General features: G+C 38.9%; 1 protein-coding gene and 1 pseudogene across 1 annotated transcript; both read left to right on the top strand.

Annotated features, from left to right (window-relative positions):
• Positions 1 to 2,323: 2,323 nt before the first annotated feature.
• LOC139011492 (olfactory receptor-like protein OLF4) lies at positions 2,324 to 3,313 on the top strand. The gene has a single exon (XM_070417014.1). The coding sequence runs from the start codon at positions 2,345 to 2,347 to the stop codon at positions 3,311 to 3,313; it is 969 nt and encodes a 322-aa protein (XP_070273115.1). The 5' UTR covers positions 2,324 to 2,344.
• A 5,551-nt stretch (positions 3,314 to 8,864) lies between these two features.
• Positions 8,865 to 9,657, top strand: LOC139009909 (olfactory receptor 7A10-like; annotated as a pseudogene).
• Positions 9,658 to 24,094: the final 14,437 nt, after the last annotated feature.

Here is a 24,094-nt window from a genome sequence, read left to right on the forward strand (position 1 = left end):
TTCCCTCGCTCTCCGACCACTGCAAGGCCGTGGCCGCCTCTCCCTGTGGGATCTGGGGCCTCAGAGACCCGCCCCGAGCAAGCCCAGAGGATTCGAGGGTTCGTAAAAAACCGAGAATCCGTTTGCAGCCTGCGTGGCGTGTGACTGCGTACCTCTGGTTTTGGTGCCTCCGTAGCTCCCACTCAGTCTCACTGCACTTCTTTCTTTTCCTCCAGTTGTAGATCTCCCACTGGGCCAACTTCCCCATGGTTCTGAGTGGCGGTTGTTTACTTCATAGTTGATAGTTTCAATGATGCTGTGAGAGAGCAGCACACACAGGTCCGCTCCCTACGCCGCCATCTTGGTTCTCCCAATGCTTGACTTCTTGTTGTCTTGTCTGGGACAGACCTCTGGTCTGCATCACCAACCAACCAGGCAAGAATTTGGACCTTCACATGGAAACCTCCTTCTCAGAGTTCCCATGCAGGTGAGTCCCAGAGCCCAACAGACATGGCAGGAGAGGATCAGAGAGACTGAAAGCCAAGAACTTGCACCTGAAGTCACCTTAGTACCCATGAGAACATAGCCCAGGTACCAGTGATCACTGTGATTGTTGGCTGGCTTTACAATACAATAATGTGTTATTCATGGTGCTCAAAGGAAAGTGAACACTGCACTCAGAAATGTAAGTTCCAATGTTGACATTTAAATGTTACTAACAGAAGGCAAATTAAGAAATGGCATTGGAGCTGTAGCTGGTTTTCCTCAGTGGATAGAGCAGCCTAAGCACTGAAGGGTCCCAGGTTTGATTTCGGTCAAGGGCACATGCTGGGATTACGGGCTGGATCACCAGTGGGGGGCATGCAGGAGGCAGCCAATCAATGATCCTCACTCATCATTGAGGTTTCTATTTCCCTCTCCCTCTCCCTTCCTCTCTGAAATCAATAAAGATATATAATTTTTAAAAACAGCCATCATTGTTTAAAAAAAAAGAAACAAAAAGAAAGGGCATTCGAGGTGTAAAGTCTTTCCAGTAGAAGTAGTACCTAAGTTCAAGGACTTTATTAAAAGGAATAGACAAATAGGTTATTAACTGTGGAGGAATACTCTGTGATGTGAGCGCATTTTTAAAAATGTATGATGGGGCATATTAGACTATGTTTCCATATGGATGAGAAATATCCAAACCCAGAAAGGCAGCAAATACACCTTTGCAATCACAGTGCATGAGACGTACATTTCACAGTATGTTCTCTCACCTTGGCTATTCACATTTTAAAAATGTATTTGGCAGATGAAAACGAGTAAGGTAATGAGATTCACTTTGCAATTATTTCATTACCTGTGAGGCTGAGCAATGAAATTTGTGGGTTTGTAAATTATTTGGAGTCTCTATGAAAATTTATCTCTGTCAGTTTTTTCCTATACATGCTTATTAATTTATTTATTTTAAATTAAAGTTTAGTTGTCATCCAATAAATTTGTACTATGTTGTACACGTGAAAGATCCTTGCTTTTGGAGAGTTATATCAAAGTACTCTTATTCCATTTTTGTGTTTAAGTATAGTTTGTATACAATATTATATTAGCTTTAGGTGTACACTAGAGTAATTCAACATTTATATATATCACAATGTGATCGCCACACCTAGTCTTGTGATCATCTGTCATTGTACAGACTTAACACGATATTATTGCCTCTATTCACTTATTTGATTTTTTATTGGATTCTTTATAACAAAAAATTGGAGTTTTTTATACAAACTGTTTTTCATTTAGTTTTTATGTATATGTGTTTATACAGAATGTATAAAGTTTATCAATTTTTTGTGGTCCAATCAGTCAGTCAGTCCTATACTGTCCTCTCCATTACTTTAAAATTTTTTAAATGAAGTATAATTGACATAAAATATTATATTAGTTTCAGGTGAATAATATAATAATTCTGTATTTGTATGTATTGCAATATGACGTGCATAGTATGTTAGTTAATAGCTGTCACCACCATAGTTACAATATTTTCTTCTTGTGGCAAAGTCACGTAAAATACCCAATACAGTATTATTAACGATCGTGAACATGCTGACCTCTGCAGTGAGTCTCTTGCTTTTTAAAATTATTTTTCTTTCTGAAAGTATTGAGTAAGACTCAAGAATTCTTCATCTGTCTTCACATGGAAAAGGAAAGTTTAATGAGAAACAGCATTAGGGATGTCTTAAAGGAGACCAGGCCATACACCAAATACAGAAATTAATTACTTGATTCTACAATATAGAAAGTAGCCTTTATGCTGGGTTACTAATGCTTGCTTGTAGGACAATTAGTCATGTTACTTTTTCTATATCCTGGTAGTTACCTCCACCACATGGAACTAGGGAACATCACAGGATTTTCAGAATTTCTTCTTCTGGGATTATCAGAGGAACCAGAACTGCAGCCCCTCATATTTGGGCTTTTCCTTTCCATGTACCTGATCACTGTGTTGGGAAACCTGCTCATCATCCTGGCCGTCAGCTCTGACTCCCACCTCCACACACCCATGTACTTCTTCCTCTCCAACCTGTCCTTGGTGGACATCTGTTTCACCTCCAACACCGTCCCAAAGATGCTGTGGAACATCCAGACACAGAGCAAAGTCATCACCTATGAAGGCTGCATCACACAGATGTATTTTTTCCTACTATTTGCAGGACTGGACAACTTCCTCCTGACTGTGATGGCCTATGACCGGTTTGTGGCCATCTGCCACCCGCTGCACTACATGGTCATCATGAACCCTCAGCTCTGTGGACTGCTGGTTCTGGTGCCCTGGATTATGAGTGTATTGCATTCCCTGTTACAATGCTTAGTGATGTTGGGACTATCCTTCCTTCCAGACCTGGAAATCCCCCACTTCTTCTGTGAACTCAATCAGATGGTCCAACTCGCCTGTTCTGACACCTTTCTTAACAACATGGTGATGTATTTTGCAGCTGGGCTCCTGGGTGGTGGTCCCTTTGTTGGTATCCTTTATTCTTACTCTAAGATAGTGTCCTCCATTTGGGGAATCCCATCAGCTCAGGGGAAGTATAAGGCATTTTCTACCTGCGTGTCTCACCTCTCGGTTGTCTCCTTGTTTTATGGTACAGCCCTAGGAGTGTACCTCAGCTCTGCTGTTACCCAAAGCTCACACTCAAGTGCAATAGGCTCTGTGATGTACACCGTGGTCACACCCATGTTGAACCCCTTCATCTACAGTCTCAGGAACAAAGACATAAAGAGGGCTCTGAAAAGATTGCTTGGAATGGCAGCTATAAAAGGACGACTTGTCCTAGGGTTGAAGAAATGCACATGACAGCTGGACTCAAAGCCTCAGAGCCAGATGTTTTGATTCTGTGATCAGGTTGTGGAAGTGCAGTTTACTCTCTCTGTTTATTCCTGGAGTGTCTGTTTCTATGATTTCTGCAGAATTTAATTGAATCACTTTAGTATTTTCTTGACTTTGTAATATCTAACAGCTTTCCCTTTGTCATTTTTCTTCCCTCCCAAATTGATTCCCAGCTTTGGACGAAATATTTAGAAATTCTTATTTATCTCATGAGAGTACATAGATTTCTTAAGACCAATTTATTTTGAAATAAAATCTATCATACTGAGTAATGTTTCTTTCATTATATTAAAAGAAAAATATATCGGTTGTACTACTGCTAAGGAAATAAAGTGCATTTGGTAACTAAAGCCATTTATATCATTTCATAGGACAGGAAAATATAAAAGCATCATCATTGTACTTCATTATTTCATATATCACTTCCCCATTACTGCTCTTTCTGAAAAGGTACACTTTAATGTACAGTGTGTGTTGTAAGAGGTCACTGGGTTGGCTTCCCTCATTAAAATCATGTATCACAGTCAGCTTGGTGTTCACGTTCTTACCATAGTCACTGGCAAACTGACAATCAAATACATGTCTCCAATTCTAGTTGATGTGGAAACACAAATTTCTATAAATTGTTCCACATACTATTCCCTTAGAGTCAGAGATGACCTTAAGTATGAGGAATCAAAATTTTAAGTCATACATTAATTACTATGCAAACTATTTTTAATGGTGTATGTTTGCCTATTGATGTAAGTTCGGTGTCCCTGTGTGGAGGGATTTAACATTGGAGTGGAGTTTTTCTTGCCTTAATTATGTTTCCTATTGAGATATCTCCTGCTTCCACTTGAAAACTTACATGGCTGCCTTCAAATATGATTCCCTCTATTGTTCTAAATGAAGCATCTTCCCGAACTCTAAATACTTTTGTAACCACTAAAGGGGTAGGGAATGAACCCTATCATTTTCATCCATTATATATACTAATAAGTGATCCATAGATATGTCATATATGTACATAGGTGACCAAAGGATAACTCACTGGTGACCTTGAATTCCTGTCCAGTTTTGTGATTCAGAGTTATAGGTTTTACACAAGCATGCATATTCTTTCACCCTCTTCTGGTTATCCATAAGGGAATCTCAATGAAGGCACTTGTTAATGCAGTTATCTGAAATAAACTTCAGTAACAAACTAATCATGGATGCTATTATCAAATATCAGTACAGATGCCTGGAATGGTAAAAAGCATATTATGATAATTGATCTCAATTTTCTTTTATTATTGTATCAGTTAACTATTATGCATAACAAGCCATCCTAAAAGCACTTGTTTTAATATAATGGCTTTATAATCAAAACAGATTGTATGGTGGGAAGTTGTTCTGATCTCTTCTGGGCTCATCATGAATCGCTACATTATGTTTCTAAAGCTTTAATGATGTTTTGTGCAACTGTATTGCACTTCTTTCTTCAACCAATATGTGGTGTTTAACATCTGTATATGTATACCTATATCATGCATATATATATCTGTGATTTGATCTTGCAGATTATGTAAAAATAGTTTATCAAATGTGAAATGCCTGATTTTAATATCACAGTTTCTATAACTTATATATGAAACCTTGCTTTCTTCCAAGTTATGAGATATATTTCCCACCAATGTCTGGTGTGACTCAACTACCTATGTTCTTGATCTGACATGAGTTATTATACATCACTAGAATGTTTAACTCTAATTGATATATTGGAGTATAATTACATACAACCAACTGCAATTTGTTTTAAAAATGCAATTTTCTGAATTAAAGAAGCAATACATAAATTAAGAGTACATGGTGGGTGGATCCATTTGTATATAACTTGAGATAATGCACAATAAGTTTTAACTGCATTATGTAATTTTTAAAAATGTTACCACCTGGCTTCAGTTTTCTTCTTTCTGAAGATAATGTGGAACAATAAATCTTACTTCAACCAGATATTGTAAGGTATAAATAAAATGTTAAATATATTTTGTTGAGTCCAAAGAAAATGTACAAGAATGAGGAGTGTGTGTTTGTGTGTGCACTTGTGTACACCCTTTAAATAAACACACACATATTTATGCACATGCACACAGACTCATTTATAGATTCATCTATGATGAAAGAAACCTTGAGAGAAATTTGGAAAATACAGAAATTTAATAAAAGAAATGTGCGAATTAACATGAAAGAGAAAAAATGGAGAAATCTCACAAAAAGATTTAAAGAAAAATGTGTGAACTTAACCTTAATAAATTATTTGTTGTCACTGTGGAGCCCTAATATGAAAGAATCAAACACAGAATTTATCCTCCCCTTTAGAGTGAGAGAAAAACATGTCTTTCAAAATTACATACTCAGAAGGCTCCTGGTGGAGAAGACCTAAGATTACCTACACAAGACTCTGAGACAGAGCCACAGCCCATCTACCCAAAGTGCAGTCCACAAACCAGAAGGAATTTCTAATGGTTTTGTCATGGAGCCAAGTAGTATAGAGCTCAAGGTTTCAAACGAAAGGAACAAATATCCTCCATTTCCTAAAGAAGGAAATAGTCATTTTCTAGAGATATCAGGGGTTGTGTCCCCACCATAAATCTATGCTTTGAAGACCCAAAGACCAGTCAGACAAATTTCTCAGTATTAGACTTTTTTCAAATACTGTTTACTTCCAATATTTTTTATTAGTTGCAGGAGCACAACATAGTGCTTAGACTATCATATACTTTACAAAGTGTTTCCCTGATATTTTCAGTATCCAACTGGCCATATACATAGTCATTACAATATTATTGTCTATATGCTCTATGCTGTACTATACAGCCTATGATATTTTGTAACTACCAACTGTACTTCTTAATTCCTTCTTCTCCTTGTCTCCCAAGCCCCTTCTCATCTGGCAACTACCAGTCCTCTCTCTATGTCTATGAGTGTGTTTCAATTTTTTGTTGTTGTTTTTTGTTTCTTTGTTTCTTTTGTTTTTTGGTTGTTGTTTTTTCTCTTTGGATTGAACATATATGTGAAATCAAATGGTATTTGTCTTTCACTGAGCATAATACCCTCGAGGTCCATTTATTGAGAAACTTTGACTCAGAGGTGAGATGAGGCGCGGGAAGATGTAGATGTCAGGAAGCAGGGCATTTAATGAAGGACTAACACAGCTGCACTCACCTGGCTTATTACATAGTCTCCTGGGAACAGAGAATCAGCAGGAAGAGTTTCTATCTGTCCAGACCAGTGTCCCCCAGGGGAATCCTGTGCTTAGAGGTTAGAGTAACAAGAAGTAGATGTGCCTAATGAGCGGACACAGAGCATGTAAATAGCAGCTCTACCGCAGACCCTCACCAGTGCAACCTTTGATAGGAAGGAACGTGGTTGTTGCTTTTGAAGTCCAAAATCTGTCTGGGAGACCAATGCTTGACTTCTTGTTGTCTTGTCTGGGACAGAGCTCTGGTCTGCATCACCAACCATCCAGGCAAGAATTTGGACCTTCACACGGAAACCTTCTTCTCAGAGTTCCCATGCAGGTGAGTCCCAGAGCCCAACAGACATGGCAGGAGAGGATCAGTGAGATTGTAAACCAAGAACTTGTACCTGAAGTCACCTTAGTACCCATGAGAACATAGCCCAGGTACCTGGGATCACTGTGATTGTTGGCTGGCTTTACAATACAGTAATGTTTTATTCATGGTGCTCAAAGGAAAGTGAACACTGCACTCAGAAATGCAAGTTCCAATGTTGACATTTAAATGCTACTAATGAAAGGCAAATTAAGAAATGGCATTGGAGCTATAGCTGGTTTTGTTCAGTGGATAGAGTGGCCTACACACTGAAGGGTCCCAGGTTTGATTTCGGTCAAGGGCACATCCTGGGCTTACAGGCTTGATCACTAGTGGGGTGCGTGTAGGAGGCTGACAATCAATGATTCTCTCTCATCATTGAAGTTTCTATTTCCCTCTCCCTTCCTCTCTGAAATCAATAAAGATATATATTTTTAAAAAACAGCTGTCATTGTTTTTAAAAAAAAAGAAACAAAAAGAATGGGCATTGAAGGTATAAAGTCCTTCTAAGTAGAAGTAGAACGTAAGTTCAAGGACTTTATTAAAAAGAATAGATGAATAGGTTTTTAACAGTGGAGGAATATTCAGTGTTGTGAGGGCATTTTTTAAATTTTATTATTGGGCATATTTGACTATGTTTCCATATGAATGAAAAAAATTCAGACCCAGGAAGGCTGCAAATACACCTTTGCAATCACAGTGCATGAGACGTACATTTCACAGTATGTTCTCTCAACTTGGCTATTCACATTTTAAAAATTTATTTGGTAGATGAAAACGAGTAAGGTAATGAGATTCACTTTGTAATTATTTCATTACCTGTGAGGCTGAGTAATGAAATTTGTGGGTTTGTAAATTATTTGGAGTCTCTATAAAAAGTTGTCTATGTAAGCTTTTCTTTACATGCTTATTAATTTATTTATTTTAAATTAAAGTATAGTTGGCATCTAATAAACTTGCACTATGTTGTACACATGAAAGTTCTTTGCTTTTGGAGAGTTATAGCAAAGTACTTTTACTCCATTTTTTTGTTTAAGTATACTTTGTTTACAATATTATGTTAGTTTTAGGTGTACACTAGAGTAATTCAACATTTATATATATTACAATGTGATCGCCACACCTAGTCTTGTATTCATCTGTCATTGTGCAGACTTAACACAATATTATTGCCTATATTCTCTTAGTTGATTTTTTATTGGATTCTTTCTAACAAAGAATTGGAGTTTTTATACAAAAACTGCTTTTCATTTAGTTTTTATGTATATGCAAGTGTTTATAAAGAATGTATAAAGTTTATCAATTTTATGTGGTCCAATCAGTCAGTCCTATACTGTCCTCTCCATTACTTTAAAATTTTCTAAATGAAGTATAATTGACATAAAATATTATATTAGTTTCAGGTGTATAATATAATAATTCTGTATTTGTATGTATTGCCATATGATGTGCATAGTAAGTCTAGTTCATAGCTGTCACCACCATAGTTACAATATTTTATTCTTGTGTTAAGCTTACTTAAAATATCCAATACAGTATTATTAACTATAGTGAACTTGCTGACCTTTGCAATTAGTCCCTTGCTTTTTAAAATTATTTTTCTTTCTGAAAGAATTGAGTAAGACTCAAGAATTCTTCATCTGTCTTCACATAGAAAAGGAAAGTTTAATGAGAAACAGCATTAGGGATGTCCTAAAGGAGACCAGGCCATACACCAAATACAGAACTTAATTCCTTGATTCTACAATGTAGATGGTAGCATTAATGCTAGGTTACTAATGCTTGCTTGTGGGGAAATTAGTCATGTTACTTTTCCTATCTCCTGGTAGTTACCTCCACCACATGGAACTAGAAACCGCACAGGATTTTCAGAATTTCTTCTCCTGGGATTATCAGAGGAACCAGAACTGCAGCCCCTCATATTTGGGCTTTTCCTCTCCATGTACCTGATCACTGTGTTGGGAAACCTGCTCATCATCCTGGCCGTCAGCTCAGACTCCCACCTCCACACACCCATGTACTTCTTCCTCTCCAACCTGTCCTTGGTAGACATCTGTTTCACCTCCAACACCGTCCCAAAGATGCTGTGGAACATCCAGACACAGAGCAAAGTCATCACCTATGAAGGCTGCATCACCCAGATGTTTTTTTTCCTATTATTTGGGGGACTGGACAACTTCCTCCTGACTGTAATGGCCTATGACCGGCTTGTGGCCATCTGCCACCCCCTGCACTACACAGTCATCATGAACCCCCGGCTCTGTGGACTGCTGGTTCTGATGCCCTGGATCATGAGTGCTCTGCATTCCTTGTTACAATGCTTAACCGCGTTGCGACTGTCTTTCTATCCAGACTTAGAAATCCCCCACTTTTTCTGTGAACTCAATCAGATGGTCCAACTCGCCTGTTCTGACACCTTTCTTAACAACATGGTGATGTATTTTGCAGCTGGGCTCCTTTGTGGTGGTCCCTTTGTTGGTATCCTTTATTCTTACTCTAAGATAGTGTCCTCCATTTGGGGAATCCCATCAGCTCAGGGGAAGTATAAGGCATTTTCTACCTGCGTGTCTCACCTCTCAGTTGTCTCCTTGTTTTATGGTACAGCCCTAGGAGTGTACCTCAGCTCTGCTGCTACCCAAAGCTCACACTCAAGTGCAATAGGCTCTGTGATGTACACCGTGGTCACACCCATGCTGAACCCCTTCATCTACAGTCTCAGGAACAAAGACATAAAGAGGGCTCTGAAAAGATATCTTGAGATGACAGTTATAAAAGGACCCATTTTCGTAGGGCTGAAGAAATTCACATGACAGCTGGACTCAAGGTCTCAGAGCCAGTAGTTTTGATTCTTTGATCAGGTTGTGGAAGTGCAGTTTACTCTCTCTGTTTATTCCTGGAGTGTCTGTTTCTATGATTTCTGCAGAATTTAATTGAACCACTTTATTAATTTCTAGACTTTGTGATATCTAACAGCTTTCCCTCTGTCATTTTTCTTCCCACCCAAATTGGTTTCCAAATTTAGATGAAATATTTAGAAATTCTTATTTATCTCATGAGAGTACATAGATTTCTTAAGACCAATTTTTTTTAAAAGAAATCTTATCATACTGAGTAATGTTTCTTTCATTATATTAAAAGAAAAATAATATGGGTTGTTCTACTCCTAAGGAAATAAAGTGCACTTGGAAACCATAACCATTTATGAAAAATTTCATAAGAAAACATAAGAGCACTGTTTAACCATCATTGTACTTCATTATTTCATACTGGTGCATGTGCACCAGTGGTGTCCCTCGGCCTGGCCTACAGTGTCGGGCTGAAACTGGCTCTCTGACATCCCCTGAGGGGTCCCGGATTGGGAGAGGGTGCAGTCCAGGCCAAGGAACCCCACTGGTGTATGATCGGGGCCGGGGGAGAGACGTGGGATGTTGGCCAGCCGGCAAGGGACTGAAGGAGAGTTCCAGGGCATGTCTGACCCCCAATTGGCCAGACCCCAACAGCAAGCTAACATACCAGTCATAGCGTCTGCCCCCTGGTGGTCAGTGCATGTCATAGCAAGTAGTTGAGGTGTCTTAGCATATCATTAGCATATCACACTTTGAATGGTTGAACGAAGGACCAGACACTTAGCATATTAGGCATTTATTATATAGGATATCACTTCCCCATTACTGCTCTTTCTGAAAAGGTACACTTTAATGTTCAGTGTGTGTTGTAAGAGGTCACTGGGTTGGCTTCCCTCATTACAATCATGTATCATAGTCAGCTTGGTATCCACGTTCTTACCATAGTCACTGGCAAACTGACAATCAAATACATGTCTCCAATTCTAGTTGATGTGGAAACACAAATTTCTATAAATTGTTTCACATACTATGCCCTTAGAGTCAGAGATGACCTTAAGTATGATGAAGCAAAATTTTAAGTCATACATTTATTACTATGCAAACTATTTTTTATGGTGTATGCCTGCCTATTGACGTAAGTTCGGTGTCCCTGTGTGGAGGGATTTAACATTGGGGTGGAGTTTTTCTTGCCTTAATTATGTTTCCTATTGAAATATCTCCTGCTTCCACTTGAAAACTTACATTGCTGCCTTCAAATATGATTCCCTCTATTGTTCTAAATGAAGCATCTTCCCGAACTCTAAATACTTTTGTAACCACTAAAGGGGTAGGGAATGAACCCTATCATTTTCATCCATTATATATACTAATAAGGGTTCCATAGATATGTCATATATGTACATAGGTGACCAAAGGATAACTCACTGGTGACCTTGAATTTCTGTCCAGTTTTGTGATTCAGAGTTATAGGTTTTACACAAGCATGCATATTCTTTCAACCTCTTCTGGTTATCCATAGGGAATCTCCATGAAGACACTTTTTAATGTAGTTATCTGAAATAAACTTCAGTAACAAACTAATCGTGGAAGCTATCTTCAAATATCAGTATAAATGCCTAGAATGGTAAAAAGCATATTATTATCATTGATCTCAGTTTTATTGTTGTATCAGTTAGCTATTTCTGCAAAACAAGCCATCCTAAAAGCACTTGTTTTAATATAATGGCTTTATAATCAAAACAGATTGTATGGTGGGAAGTTGTTCTGATCTCTTCTGGGCTCATCATGAATCGCTACATTATGTTTCTAAAGCTCTTTCATGATGTTTTGTGCATCTGTATTGCACTTCTTTCTTCAACCAATATGTGGTGTTTAACATCTGTATGTGTATACATATATCATGCATATATGTCTGTGACTTCATCTTGCAGATTATGTAAAAATAGTTTATCAAATGTGAAATGCCTTATTTTAATATCACAGTTTCTATAACTTATATATGAAACCTTGCTTTCTTCCAAGTTATGAGATATATTTCCCACCAATGTCTGGTGTGACTCAGCTACCTATCTTCTTGATCTAACATGAGTTATACATTACTAGAATTTTTAATTCTAATTGATATATTGGAGTATAATTGTTGGGGCCCTAACATATAATTACATACAAACAACTGCAATTTGTTTTAAAAATGCAATTTTCTGAATTACAGAAGCCATACATAAATTAAGAGTACATGGTGGGTGGATACATTTGTATATAACTTGAGATAATGCACATTGAGTTTTTTTTGTTTTTGTTTTTTTGTTTTGTTTTTTTTGTTTGTTTGTTTGTATGTTTTTTTTGGGACACATTGAGTTTTAACTGCATTATGTAATTGTTAAAAATGTTATCCACCTGGCTTCAGCTTTCTTCTTTCTGAAGATAATGTGGAACAATAAACCTTACTTCAACCAGATATTGTAAGGTATAAATAAAATGTTAAATATATTTTGTAGAGTCCAAAGAAAATGTTCAAGAATAAGGAGTGTGTGTTTGTGTGTGAACTTCAAGTAAACACACACATATTTATGCACATGCACACAGACTCATTCATAGACTCATCTATGATGAAAGAAACCTTGAGAGAAATTTGGAAAATACAGAAATTTAATGAAAGAAATGTGCGAATTAACATGAAGGAGAAAAAATGAAGAAATTTGACAAAAAGATTTAAAGCAAAATGTGTGAACTCAACTTTAATAAGTTATTTGTTGTATCTTAATGACTCAAAGGTCTCCAGCTCAAAACCACATTAACACTTATTCAATGGGAAATCCTTTGTAACACCTATCAGGCCAAATAGCTCTAAATCAGCTCTCATATTTACTATTTAATGTGGAATTAAATAGAATTTTAAACAAAATGCCCTTGCCAAAGGAAGCTATCTGAATGACTTGCATTGCTTAAATTCAGTTCTCTGCAATAATATCTTACTGGATAAATGTCTGTATCAGTTTCCCATTGCTGTTGTAACAAATTACCACACTAGTGACTTAAAACAAACAGCTTTCTACCTTATAGATCTTCAAATACTGGAAATGGGTTGTTAAAGAGCTTAGATCTAAATGACTGCCAGGCTTGGCTTTTTCTGGGTGATTCAGGGGAGAATGCAATCCCTTTCCAATCTCAGTACAAATCCTTTCCTATTCTCAATTCCTATTCCAGATTCTAGAGGCCACCTGATTCCTTGACCCAAGGCCCTTCCTCCATCTTCAATACCTGCAACATAGCATCTCTCTGACTCCAATGCTTCTCCTACTCTCTCCCACATTTATAGGACCATTGAGATGACATTAGTCCAATCTGCGTAATCTGAGCTAAGCTCCTTAGCTTATAATTTTATTTCATCTATTTTAGTTACCCTGCTCGGTGAGCTAACATTCCAAAGTTCTCCGAATTAGGATTTTGCTCTCTTTTGAGGCTCTTGTTCTCTACACTACAAAGCCTTTCCTGGTATAAATTATTTGATGTCACTGTGGAGCCCTAATATGAAAGAATCAAACACAGAATTTATCCTCCCCTTTAGAGTGAGAGATAAACTTGTCTTTCAAAGTTTCATACTCAGAAGAATGCTGGTGCAGAAGACCTCAAATTACCTACACCAGACCCTGACACGGAGCCACAGCCCATCTACCCAAAGTGTAGTCCACAGACCAGGAGGACCTGCAGCATCAACATCACCTGGGTGTTTGTCAGAAATGTAGTCTCCAGGCCCACTAGAGACTTAATCAATCAGAATTTGCGTTCGAGCTACAAACGTGGGTGATTTGTATGCCTATGAAATAGAGAGGTGCTGGTCTGGAATTGGTGTTGTCAGCTTGTCACTGTAGACACTTGGAGCTGGATAATTATTTGTGCTGGGTGCTGTCCTGTGCATTGTAGGTACTTAGCAACCTCCTTTTAGACATTACAATATCCCCAAGGGCAATGTCATCTCCTTTTGAAAACCACTGTCCCAGAGTCTCAGAACTGGAAGTGTCCTGACTGATTCCAATTAAAACTCCCTCTCTTTCCTGGCTTATACCTTGGAGCACAACATTAAATCCCTCTGTGCCCCACTTCTGTATAGAGAAGGTAGTGTATAAATGTACTACCTCATAAAATAAATTTTTATATAACATACATTTTGACAATTGCTATAATGTGCAAAGCTGGGTTATGTTGCAGAAAATCTAAATGTATCTCATATTTAATAAACATTTTATAGTGAGGACTAAATGCAGCTCTTAACTTGCACTATACTAATAACTATGAAATTCCTCATTTTTTTGGCTAAATGATTATGAAGCCAACGAGTATAGAGCCCAAGGTTTTATATTAAAGGAGCAAATATCTTTCCTTCCTTAAAGAGGTAAATAGTAATTTTCTAGAGATATAAGGGGTTGTGAATACACCATGAATCAATTCTTTCAAGACACAAAGGCCAGTCAGACAAATTTCTCAGTATTAGACTTCTTTTCAAATACAGTTTTCTTTTAATATTATTTTGCATTGGTTTCAGGTGTACAACACAGTAGTTAGACAATCACATGCTTTACATAGTGTTCTCCCCTGATATTTCCAGTAGAGAAGTGGCCTCATATACAGCTATTAGGGGCTCAGTGCACAAATTCGTGCACCTTGAAAGGAACTGTGGGCCGCAAAGCTGCAGTGGGCACAGGGGCGGGTCTCAGCCCATTCTACGTGACCCATGGCAGCCCCAGTCCCTTGTCTGCCCTCAGCCCCACTCCCGCCACCATCGCTTCCATGCACTGATGGTGCAGACCCTGCTCACACCCACTATTGGTGCAGAGTGATTTGGGCCGGCACCAGCAGTGGGTGTGAGTAGGGCTGCCACCGTTAGTGGGTGCATGCGGCTGCTGCCAAGATTGCCCCTCAGGAGCAGGGGGATGTGGAGAAGCCCTCAGGGGTGATCAGGGCTGGCAGCCACCATGCTCACCCGCTGACCGTGCCGAGTGATCAGGACAGGCACCGGGGGTCTGGAGCGGTTGCGAGTGGCGGCCGCTGGCCCTAATCACCCCTCCAACACAAGATGACGTGGAATCCTCTTCTCTCGGGGCAGGAGACCCTGAGTGTCAAAAGTCCGGGGTTTTTATGTGGTCGAGTAAACACAACGGTCCTTATCGGTGGCTGCAGCTATGGTGTGCTGTACTGTACTGGTGCGATATGGGTCTAGGGTACAAGTTCTGGGCGTTCACTCATTTGAGAAAGTACATTCGGGTTTTGGGGGTCTCACACAGGGATACAACTTAATATTGAAATATGGGGGTCACTACATACTAATACAATCATAACTATAACAATCCCACTTTGCTGGGGCCCCCAGATGCTTGGGGCAGGCTGACCCCATGGCATGGATTGTAAAAACTTCCCAGAAGCTGCCGAGAATTCTTAATCTTGAGGACCCTCCCGGATGTCCTTTTTAGGCATTGTAGGAAATAGGCCTCTGTGACCCATCTTCAGAGTAGTCAACTTTTAATGGAAATTGTTATTGAATTTCCCCAGAGCAAACAGAATGTAGGGAGTAGGGGAGAGGGTATAAGGGAAAAAAAACTGTATGTGAGCCAGCAACATGGTGGAAACCCCCGAGGTATCCAGGATGAAACACCTCGCACCCACCTCAACTAGACAGGGGGAGGTGGAGACAACTAGAAAAGGCCTCAGCCCGTTTTTTAAATCTCCCAATGGGAGACAATGAGACCTAGATGACTTATGGGGAAAACTGTTAGCCTCATAGTACTCAGCCAATGAGGAACCGGAGGGGGCACTCTCGAATCCTAGGGATAAATAGCCTGTGATCGCTGCTCTGTTTGTGCCTGTTCAACCCCGCTCTTGCAAGAAGGTATTAAAAGTCTCATTTTTGCCATACTTCTATCTCCGAGTCCATTATTTGAATTTACAGGTGTGAGGAAGAAACTGGTCTTGCGAGGCCTGTCAGGCCATAAAAACTGAACAATACACTGCCCTGGCATTGGTCGGGGGCGGGGACACACCATTATCGCTGGCCCCAGGACAGATCATCGATATGACCTGGGAACCCCCAACACCTGGGGGCCTTCTTGTAAGCCCACAGGGGGCAGAACCATATCTGCAAGACAAAGACCCCAGCGGGATATATATAAACAGGCTCTCTGCATGTTTCTTCACTCTGATTTGGAAATTATTCCCAGAGTCCACTAGTGTTAATAAACAGCGTCCCTCCCTTTCTCTAGGAAGTGTGCTTGGTATTTCTTTGTTCTTCTGTAACAGGTGAGCATTTCTCACAGCATCATCCACTGAAATGCTTAGCTAGGGGGAGTTTTGTTTGGCTGTCATATAACTTTGGTTACAGATGTTCTTTGCGTACTTTCTTATCTTTTGGGGACTTAGTTTATTCTTCACCATTTTATGAACACAGGGAATTCTCTGTCTCTGCTGTTTGTTTCTTTCTGAGTAGACTGAACGTCATTTGCTGTTCTGGGTTAGTGTGAGTTAAGATTCTAAGGCTAATGTCTGTCCCTCCTTTTGGGAGTACTCATTTATGTACTTTAGGGGTTGTTTTGTTTCTGTTTTAAAATAAGATAAGATCTCTTCTTTTTTTTTTTTTTTTTCGCTTAAAGTATTACAAAGGGTATTACATAAGTGTCCTTTTTTCCCCCCCGCCCTTGACAAGCCCCTGCCCTCCCTTACCCCCCAGTGTCTTATGTCCATTAGTTATGGTTATATGGGTGCATACAGGTCCTTCGGTTGATCTCTTACTCCCCTCCCTCCTGTCCCCCAACCCTCCCTGGCCTTCCCACTGCAGTCCGACAATCAGTTTGAGGCAGCTCTGCCACTGTATTTATTATTGTTCAAAAGTTTGTAATGGTCTTAATTATCCATGAAAGAGTGAGATCATGTGGTATTTTTCCTTCATTGACTGGCTTGTTTCACTTAGCAGAATGCTCTCCAGTTCCATCCATGCTGTTGCAAATGGTAGGAGTTCCTTCTTTTTAACAGCAGCATAGTATTCCATCGTGTAGATGTACCACAGTTTTCTAATCCATTCATCTACTCATGGGCACTTAGGCTGTTTCCAGATCTTAGCTATGGTGAATTGTGCTGCTATGAACATCTGGGTACATATATCCTTTCTGATTGGTGTTTCTGGTTTCTTGGGATATATTCCTAGAAGTGGGGTCACAGGGTCAAATGGGAGTTCCATTTCCAATTTTTTGAGGAACCTCCATACTGCCTTCCATAGTGGCTGCACCAGTCTGCATTCCCACCAGCAGTGCACAAGTGATCCTTTTTCTCCACATCCTCTCCAGCACTTGTCGTTTGTTGATTTGTTGATGATGGCCATTCTGACAGGTGTGAGATAGTACCTCATTGTTGTTTTGATTTGCATCTCTCGGATGATTAGTGACTTTGAGCATGCTTTCATATGTCTCTTGGCTTTCTGAATGTCCTCTAAATGTGTCTATTTAGATCCTTTGCCCATTTTTTGATTGGATTGTTTATCTTCTTTTTGTTAAGTTGTATGAGTTCCCTATAAATTTTGGAGATTAAGCCCTTATCAGATATGACGTTGGCAAATATGTTTTCCCACGAGGTGGGTTTTCTTGTTGTTTTGTTGATGGTTTCTTTTGCTGTGCAGAAGCTTTTTATTTTGATGTAGTCCCATTTGTTCATTTTTTCTTTAGTTTCAACTGCCCTAGGAGCTGTATCAGTGAAGAAATTGTTTTGGCATATGTCTGAGATTTTGTTGCCTTTGTATTCTTCTAGAATTTTTATGGTTTCCTGTCGTACATTTAAGTCCTTTATCCATTTTGAGTTTATTCTTGTGTATGGTGTAAGTTGGTGGTCTAGTTTCATTTTCTTGCATATATCTGTCCAATTTTCCCAACACCATTTATTGAAGAGACTATCTTGGCTCCATTGTATGTTCATGCCTCCTTTGTGAAAAATTAATTGAGCATATTGGTTCGGGCTAATTTCTGGACTCTCTATTCTATTCCACTGATCTATATGTCTGTTCTTGTGCCAGTACCAGGCAGTTTTGAGAACAGTGGCTTTGTAATACAGCTTGATACCTGGCATTGAGATCCCACCTACTTTGTTCTTTCTCAGGATCGTTGCAGCTATTCGGGGTCTTTTTTTATTCCAGATGAATTTTTGGAGAGTTCGTTCTAGATCTTTGAAGAAGGCCATTGGTATTTTAATGGGAAGTGCGTTGAATTTATAGATTGCTTTGGGTAGTATGGACATTTTAATGATGTTGATTCTACCAATCCAAGAACATGGTATGTTCTTCCATCTGTTTATGTCTTCCTCTATCTCTTTTTTCAACGTCCTGTAGTTTTCTGAGTAGAGGTCTTTAACCTCTTTAGTTAAGTTTATTCCTAGGTATCTTAATTTTTTTGGTGCGATGGTAAATGGGATTGTTTTTCTAATCTCTCTTTCTGAAAGTTCACTATTGGTGTATAGAAATGCCTCAGATTTCTTGGGGTTAATTTTGTATCCTGCTACATTGCCAAATTCATGTATTAAGTCTAGTAGCTTTTGGATGGAGTCTCTAGGGTTTTGTATGTATAATATCATGTCATCTGCAAATAAGGACAGTTTTACTTCCTCTTTTCCAATTTGGATGCCTTTTATTTCTTCTTCTTGCCTAATTGCAATGGCTAATACTTCCAGTACTATGTTGAACAGGAGTGGTGAGAGTGGGCATCCCTGTCTTGTTCCTGTTCTTAGGGGAAATGGTGTTAGTTTTTGACCATTGAGTATGATGTTGGCTGTGGGCCTGTCATATATGGCTTTTATTATGTTGAGGTATGATCCTTCTATTCCCACCTTTCTGAGAGTTTTTATCAAAAATGGGTGTTGGATTTTGTCGAATGCTTTTTCTGCATCAATTGATATGACCATGTGTTTTCTTTCTTTCAATTTGTTTATGTGATGTATCACATTTATTGATTTGCGGATGTTGTACCATCCTTGCATCTCTGGGATAAATCCTAGTTGGTCATGGTGTATGATCCTTCTGATGTACTGCTGGATCCGATTTGCTAAGATTTTGTTGAGGATTTTGGCATCTATGTTCATGAGGGATATTGGCCTGTAATTCTCTTTCATTGTGATATCTTTACCTGGTTTTGGTATTAGGGTGATGCTGGCTTCATAGAATGAGCTTGGAAGTGTTCCTTCCTCTTGAATTTTTTGTAGTAGTCTGAGGAGGGTAGGTTTTAGTTCTTCCTTGAATGTTTGGTAGAACTCCCCTGTGAAGCCGTCTGGCCCTGGGCTTTTGTTTGCTGGAAGCTTTCTGATGACTGCTTCAATTTCTTCCATAGTTATTGGCCTATTGAGGTTTTTAGATTCTTCCTGATTGAGTTTTGGAATGTTGTATTTTTCTTTTTTTTTTTTTTTTTTTTTTTTTTTCTCTTCAATATATTTTATTGATTTTCCACAGAGAAGAAGGGAGAGGGATAGAGAGTTAGAAACATCGATGATAGAGAAACATCGATCAGCTGCCTCCTGCACGCCCCCCACTGGGGATGTGCCCGCAACCAAGGCACACGCCCTTGACCGGAATCGAACCCGGGACCCCTGAGTCCGCAGGCCGACGCTCCATCCATTGAGCCAAACCGGTTCGGCGGAATGTTGTATTTTTCTAGGAATTTGTCCATTTCCTCCAGGTTGTCTAGTTTGTTGGAGTAGAGTTGCCCGTAGTATTGTTTAACAATCATTTGTACTTCTGTGGGGTCTGTTGTTATTTCGCCTCTATCATTTCTGATTTGGTTTATTTGGGACCTCTCTCTTTGCTTCTTGGTGAGCCTGGCTAGGGGTTTGTCAATCTTGTTTATCCTTTCAAAGAACCAGCTCTTAGTTTCATTGATTTTCTGTATTGTTTTTTTGGTCTCTATTTCATTGATTTCTGCTCTAATCTTTATTATCTCCTTCCTTCTGCTCACTCTGGGGTTTTCTTGTTGCTCTCTTTCTAATTCTTTGAGTTGTAGAGTTAGATGATTAACTACCATTTTTTCTTGTTTTTTGAGATAGGCCTGTAGAGCTATAAACTTCCCTCTCAGGACTGCTTTCATTGTGTCCCAGAGGTTTTGGATTGTTGTGTTTTCATTGTCATTAGTGTCCAGGATGTTTTTAATTTCTTCTTTGATGTCATCGGTAACCCAATCAATATTTAATAACATGCTATTCAGCTTCCAAGTGTTTGAGTATTTTGGGTTGTTTTTATTGTAGTTTATTTCTAACATTATGCCATCGTGGTCTGAGAAGATGCTTTTTATGATTTCAATCTTCTTGAATTTGTGGAGACTTTGCTTGTGACCCAATATGTGGTCTATTTTTGAATATGTCCCATGAGCACCTGAGAGGAATGTATATTCCGCAGCTGTGGGGTGAAGTGTTCTGAAGATGTCAATTAAGTCCATCTGATCTAGTGAGTCATTTAGGATTGCTGTTTCTTTGCTGATTGTTTGTCTAGCGGATTTATCCAGTGATGTCAGTGGTGTATTAAAGTCCCCTACTATGATTGTATTATTGTCGATCTCTCCCCTGATATCTTCCAGAAGTTTTCTTATGTATGTGGGTGCTCCTGCATTGGGTGCATATATGTTTACCAGGGTTATATCTTCTTGTTGTATTGATCCCTTTAGTATTATGAAGTGGTCTTCCTTATCTCTGGTTATGGCCTTCACTTTGAGATGTATTTTGTCAGATATAAGTATTGCTACCCCAGCTTTCTTTTCCTTTCCATTTGCGTGAAAGATATTTTTCCATCCCTTCACTTTCAGTCTGTGTGAGTCCCTTCTAATGAGGTGGGTCTCTTGTAGACAGCAGATGTATGGGTCATGTTTTTTTATCCATTCAGCCACTCGATGTCTTTTGGTTGGAGCATTTAGTCCATTTACATTTAAAGTTATTATTGAAAGGTACTTGTTTGTAGCCATTTCTTTTTGTGTGTGTGTGTGGCTGTTTTCTTTCTGAGCTTGATATTTCTTCTTTTTACACCAGTCCCTTTAGCATTTCTTGCATGGCTGGCTTGGTGGTGATAAACTCCCTTAGCCCTTTTTTGTCTGTGAAGCTTCTTATTTCCCCTTCAATTTTGAATGATAGCCTTGCTGGATAGAGTATTCTTGGATTCAGTCCTTTGCTTTGCATCACTTTGTAGATTTCCGTCCATTCTTTTCTGGCCTGATGTGTTTCTGTTGAGAAATCATTTGATAATCTAATGGGAGATCCCTTGTATGTTACTTTCCGTCTATCTCTTGCAGCCTGTAAGATTCTCTCTTTATCCTGAACATTTGCCATGGTAATTATGATGTGTCTTGGTGTGGGTCTTTTCGGGTTCACCTTGTTTGGGACTCTCTGGGCTTGTGTGACTTTTTTCTTCCCCACCTCAGGGAAGTTTTCTGATATTATTTCTTCGAATAGGTTTTCTAATCCATGTTCATCTTTCTGTTGTTCTGGCACCCCTATTATTCGTATGTTGTTTCGTTTCATGTTGTCCCAAAGTTCCCTTAGGCTCTCCTCCTGTCTTTTAATTTTTTTCTCCATTTGCAGTACCGTTTGAGTGTGTTTTGCTTCCTTGTCTTCTAATTCACTAATTCGGTCCTCCGCTTCTCCCAGTCTACTGTTGATACTTTCAATGGTGTTTTTTATTGCAGCTATGTCGCTCTTCATTTCTTCTTGGGACTTACTTAAGTTATTGATTTTTTCATCTGTTTCTTCTAGCTTCTTGCATAAGTAGTTGAGTTTTTCATCTGTTTCTTCTTGCTTCTTGAACATCCGGTGCATGTACTCTAGGAACCTTATTCTGAATTCTTTTTCCGTCATGTTGCATATCTCTGTCTCACTTAGCTGCTTTTCTGGTGAGTCCTCCTTTTCTTTCCTTTGGGGGTTTCTTTGTCTACCCATGTTTGATCTCACTGACATGACTAGTTGTTGAGTCGTTCAGTGGCTGGACCCTGGGTGGCAGTGGCTGCTCCCTGGGTGGCAGTGGCTCCTCGGGCTGTGGTTGCTCCTTGGGCGGTTGTGGTAGCAGCGGCTCCTCTGTTGATAGCAGAGCCTCTGGTGGGTGCTGTTCACAGTTGTGGTGGCTCTTCTGGCTGGTGGAGGGAGGCTTCACACACAACTGTTCCCCAGGCAGAGCGTGTGGTGATCAGGAGGCCGCTGTTGCTTGAATCTGCTTTCCGTGGAGGCGTGCAGGTCTCCTCTGGGCTCTTGCAGTCGCGCTGCTTGCGAGTCGTTGCCTCCGGGTTAGTAGCCGCCGGGTTAGTAGCCGATCTCTGGATGTCGGTAACCGCTACCCAAGATGGCGCGGTCTCGCTGCTGCGCTGGCGCCCAGGGGAAGGTTTCAGCCTCAATCTCTAACCATCCGCATTTTTTAGGAGTTCTCTGTCTTTCCTGGCTGCAGACTGTCTCTCAGCTGAACCTCCCCAGCTTGATCGGGCTGATTGTTACCCGTTTCAGCTGCTCACCCCTATCTGCTCCGGGACAAAGCACCAACACGTCCATCTAAGCCTCCGCCATTTTTTCTCCCCAAGATCTCTTCTTATATGCAAAAGTTCATGTTGTTACAGTCTACTCAGAAAGAAAATTATGGGAATATACCTTCTCCTAGAAGGGCCAGAGCTGCCAAAGTGCCCTCAGGCAGGGGCCACTCCCACTTTGTAAAGGGAAAAAAAAAATAGCAGGTTTTGGTAATTTAAAACTTTGGAGTCCTGCTGGGTTAAATAGTAAAAATTATTAAATACCTAGGCATTTTGAAATAACAGGATACTGAAATATTAACTAATCTGAGTTTGCCTACTTTGGGTTTCTTATTCCAAAGAATAGAGGATGGATTTGAATCTGTTAATGAATGTCTTGTATTCTATTTGAACTATATCTCTTAAAAAAATGTAAATGTATTGCTAATCTGAGGAATGTTACTTATTTGTCACCGAAAAATTAAGGTTCCTAAGAGTTAAGAATTCTAATTAATTGGAATAAAGTTGTGTGGTTTTGATAATAGAAGGCATGAGGTATGGAGATGCATTTTGAAGGAAAAAAGAAAGTGAGTTGTTCTCAAGCTGGTTATTTCTGATTGGGTAAGAAGGTTTGTGAAAGTTGTAGAAAGGTTTGTGAAAGTTAAAGAAGGATTGTGAAGAGAAATCTTAAAAGAAAATTATAGGTAATCTGAATAATAAATTTAATTACATAAATGAATCTGAAGTAAGCTAATACAGAATTTGTTTAGTCCCTTTCTAGTCTGTTGAAAGGGAAAACGTCTTTCCTGTATTTGCCCAGGAAGCAAAAGTTCTATAAATTATTGAAATGGTTATATGTTGAACTATATAAATCAGTTACTTGATTACTAAAGCCATCTTCTTTATCAAGGGAACTGAAGTTTTGCTAGCCTATATTTGTGTTTAATACCCTCTTGTCACTTTGAATGAATACACAGTCTAATACTGTTCCATAATAATAATGATATATGATCTTTCCTTCAAATAAGTTTGACAGCCTTCTTATGGTTTGAATTTTAAGAAACTTTTTCTTGACCTAGAGTTGGCGTTAGGTCATTCCAATAGGCCTTGAAATGCCTGAAGGATTTGTTTTTCTCTCCTTATGATGGAAAATTTTATAATTAAGATGCATGGGAAGCTTTGTCAAATATCGAAAAAGTAATTATGTTTTATTTATATATGCATATTATTAAATAGATGTTCTGGAAATTGCATAAAAATCTCCACAAGTCTATAAATTTTTATATACTTTCATTTATAACTCTAATTGTTATTCTGAAATACTGTGTTTTGCAAAGGACAGGATTCCATACTGGTTATGTCAATTGCATTATAATCAAATTCATAACTGTCATTTTTAATTTCTTCTTGTCATTTAGAGGCAGTCACTGTTTTGTTAAAATGCATTTTCAAAAATGTTACATCTTTTGAGAGATCCATGGAAAAGACTTATTTTAAATTACATATCTCTGAGAATAAATTTTCAGATCATCCCCTTCGAACTGGATGAACATTATTAGAACTCTATAGAGTATCTGGATTTATAAAAGCACTGGCAAGAAAAATCAGGGGAAACTAAAATTGATTATGGGACTGAATAAACTGAAAATATTTATAGTTTTTGTAATTTTATTGTTGAAAGTATTGCTTATTTTTCATATTTTTGTTTTTCAGAAATAAAGAAATTTGTTTCTTTTCTTAAAGCAGTTTGGAAAATTATACTTTGATAAGCAATATTGAGGTATTTATATTTTTCTCCCTACTTTATCCCTCCAGAATTTGGCAATTCTTAAT

Source organism: Myotis yumanensis, unplaced genomic scaffold (assembly GCF_028538775.1).
Source record: "Myotis yumanensis isolate MYYU_CA2020_CCGP unplaced genomic scaffold, mMyoYum1.0.hap1 SCAF_5, whole genome shotgun sequence".
Taxonomy (NCBI): domain Eukaryota; kingdom Metazoa; phylum Chordata; class Mammalia; order Chiroptera; family Vespertilionidae; genus Myotis; species Myotis yumanensis.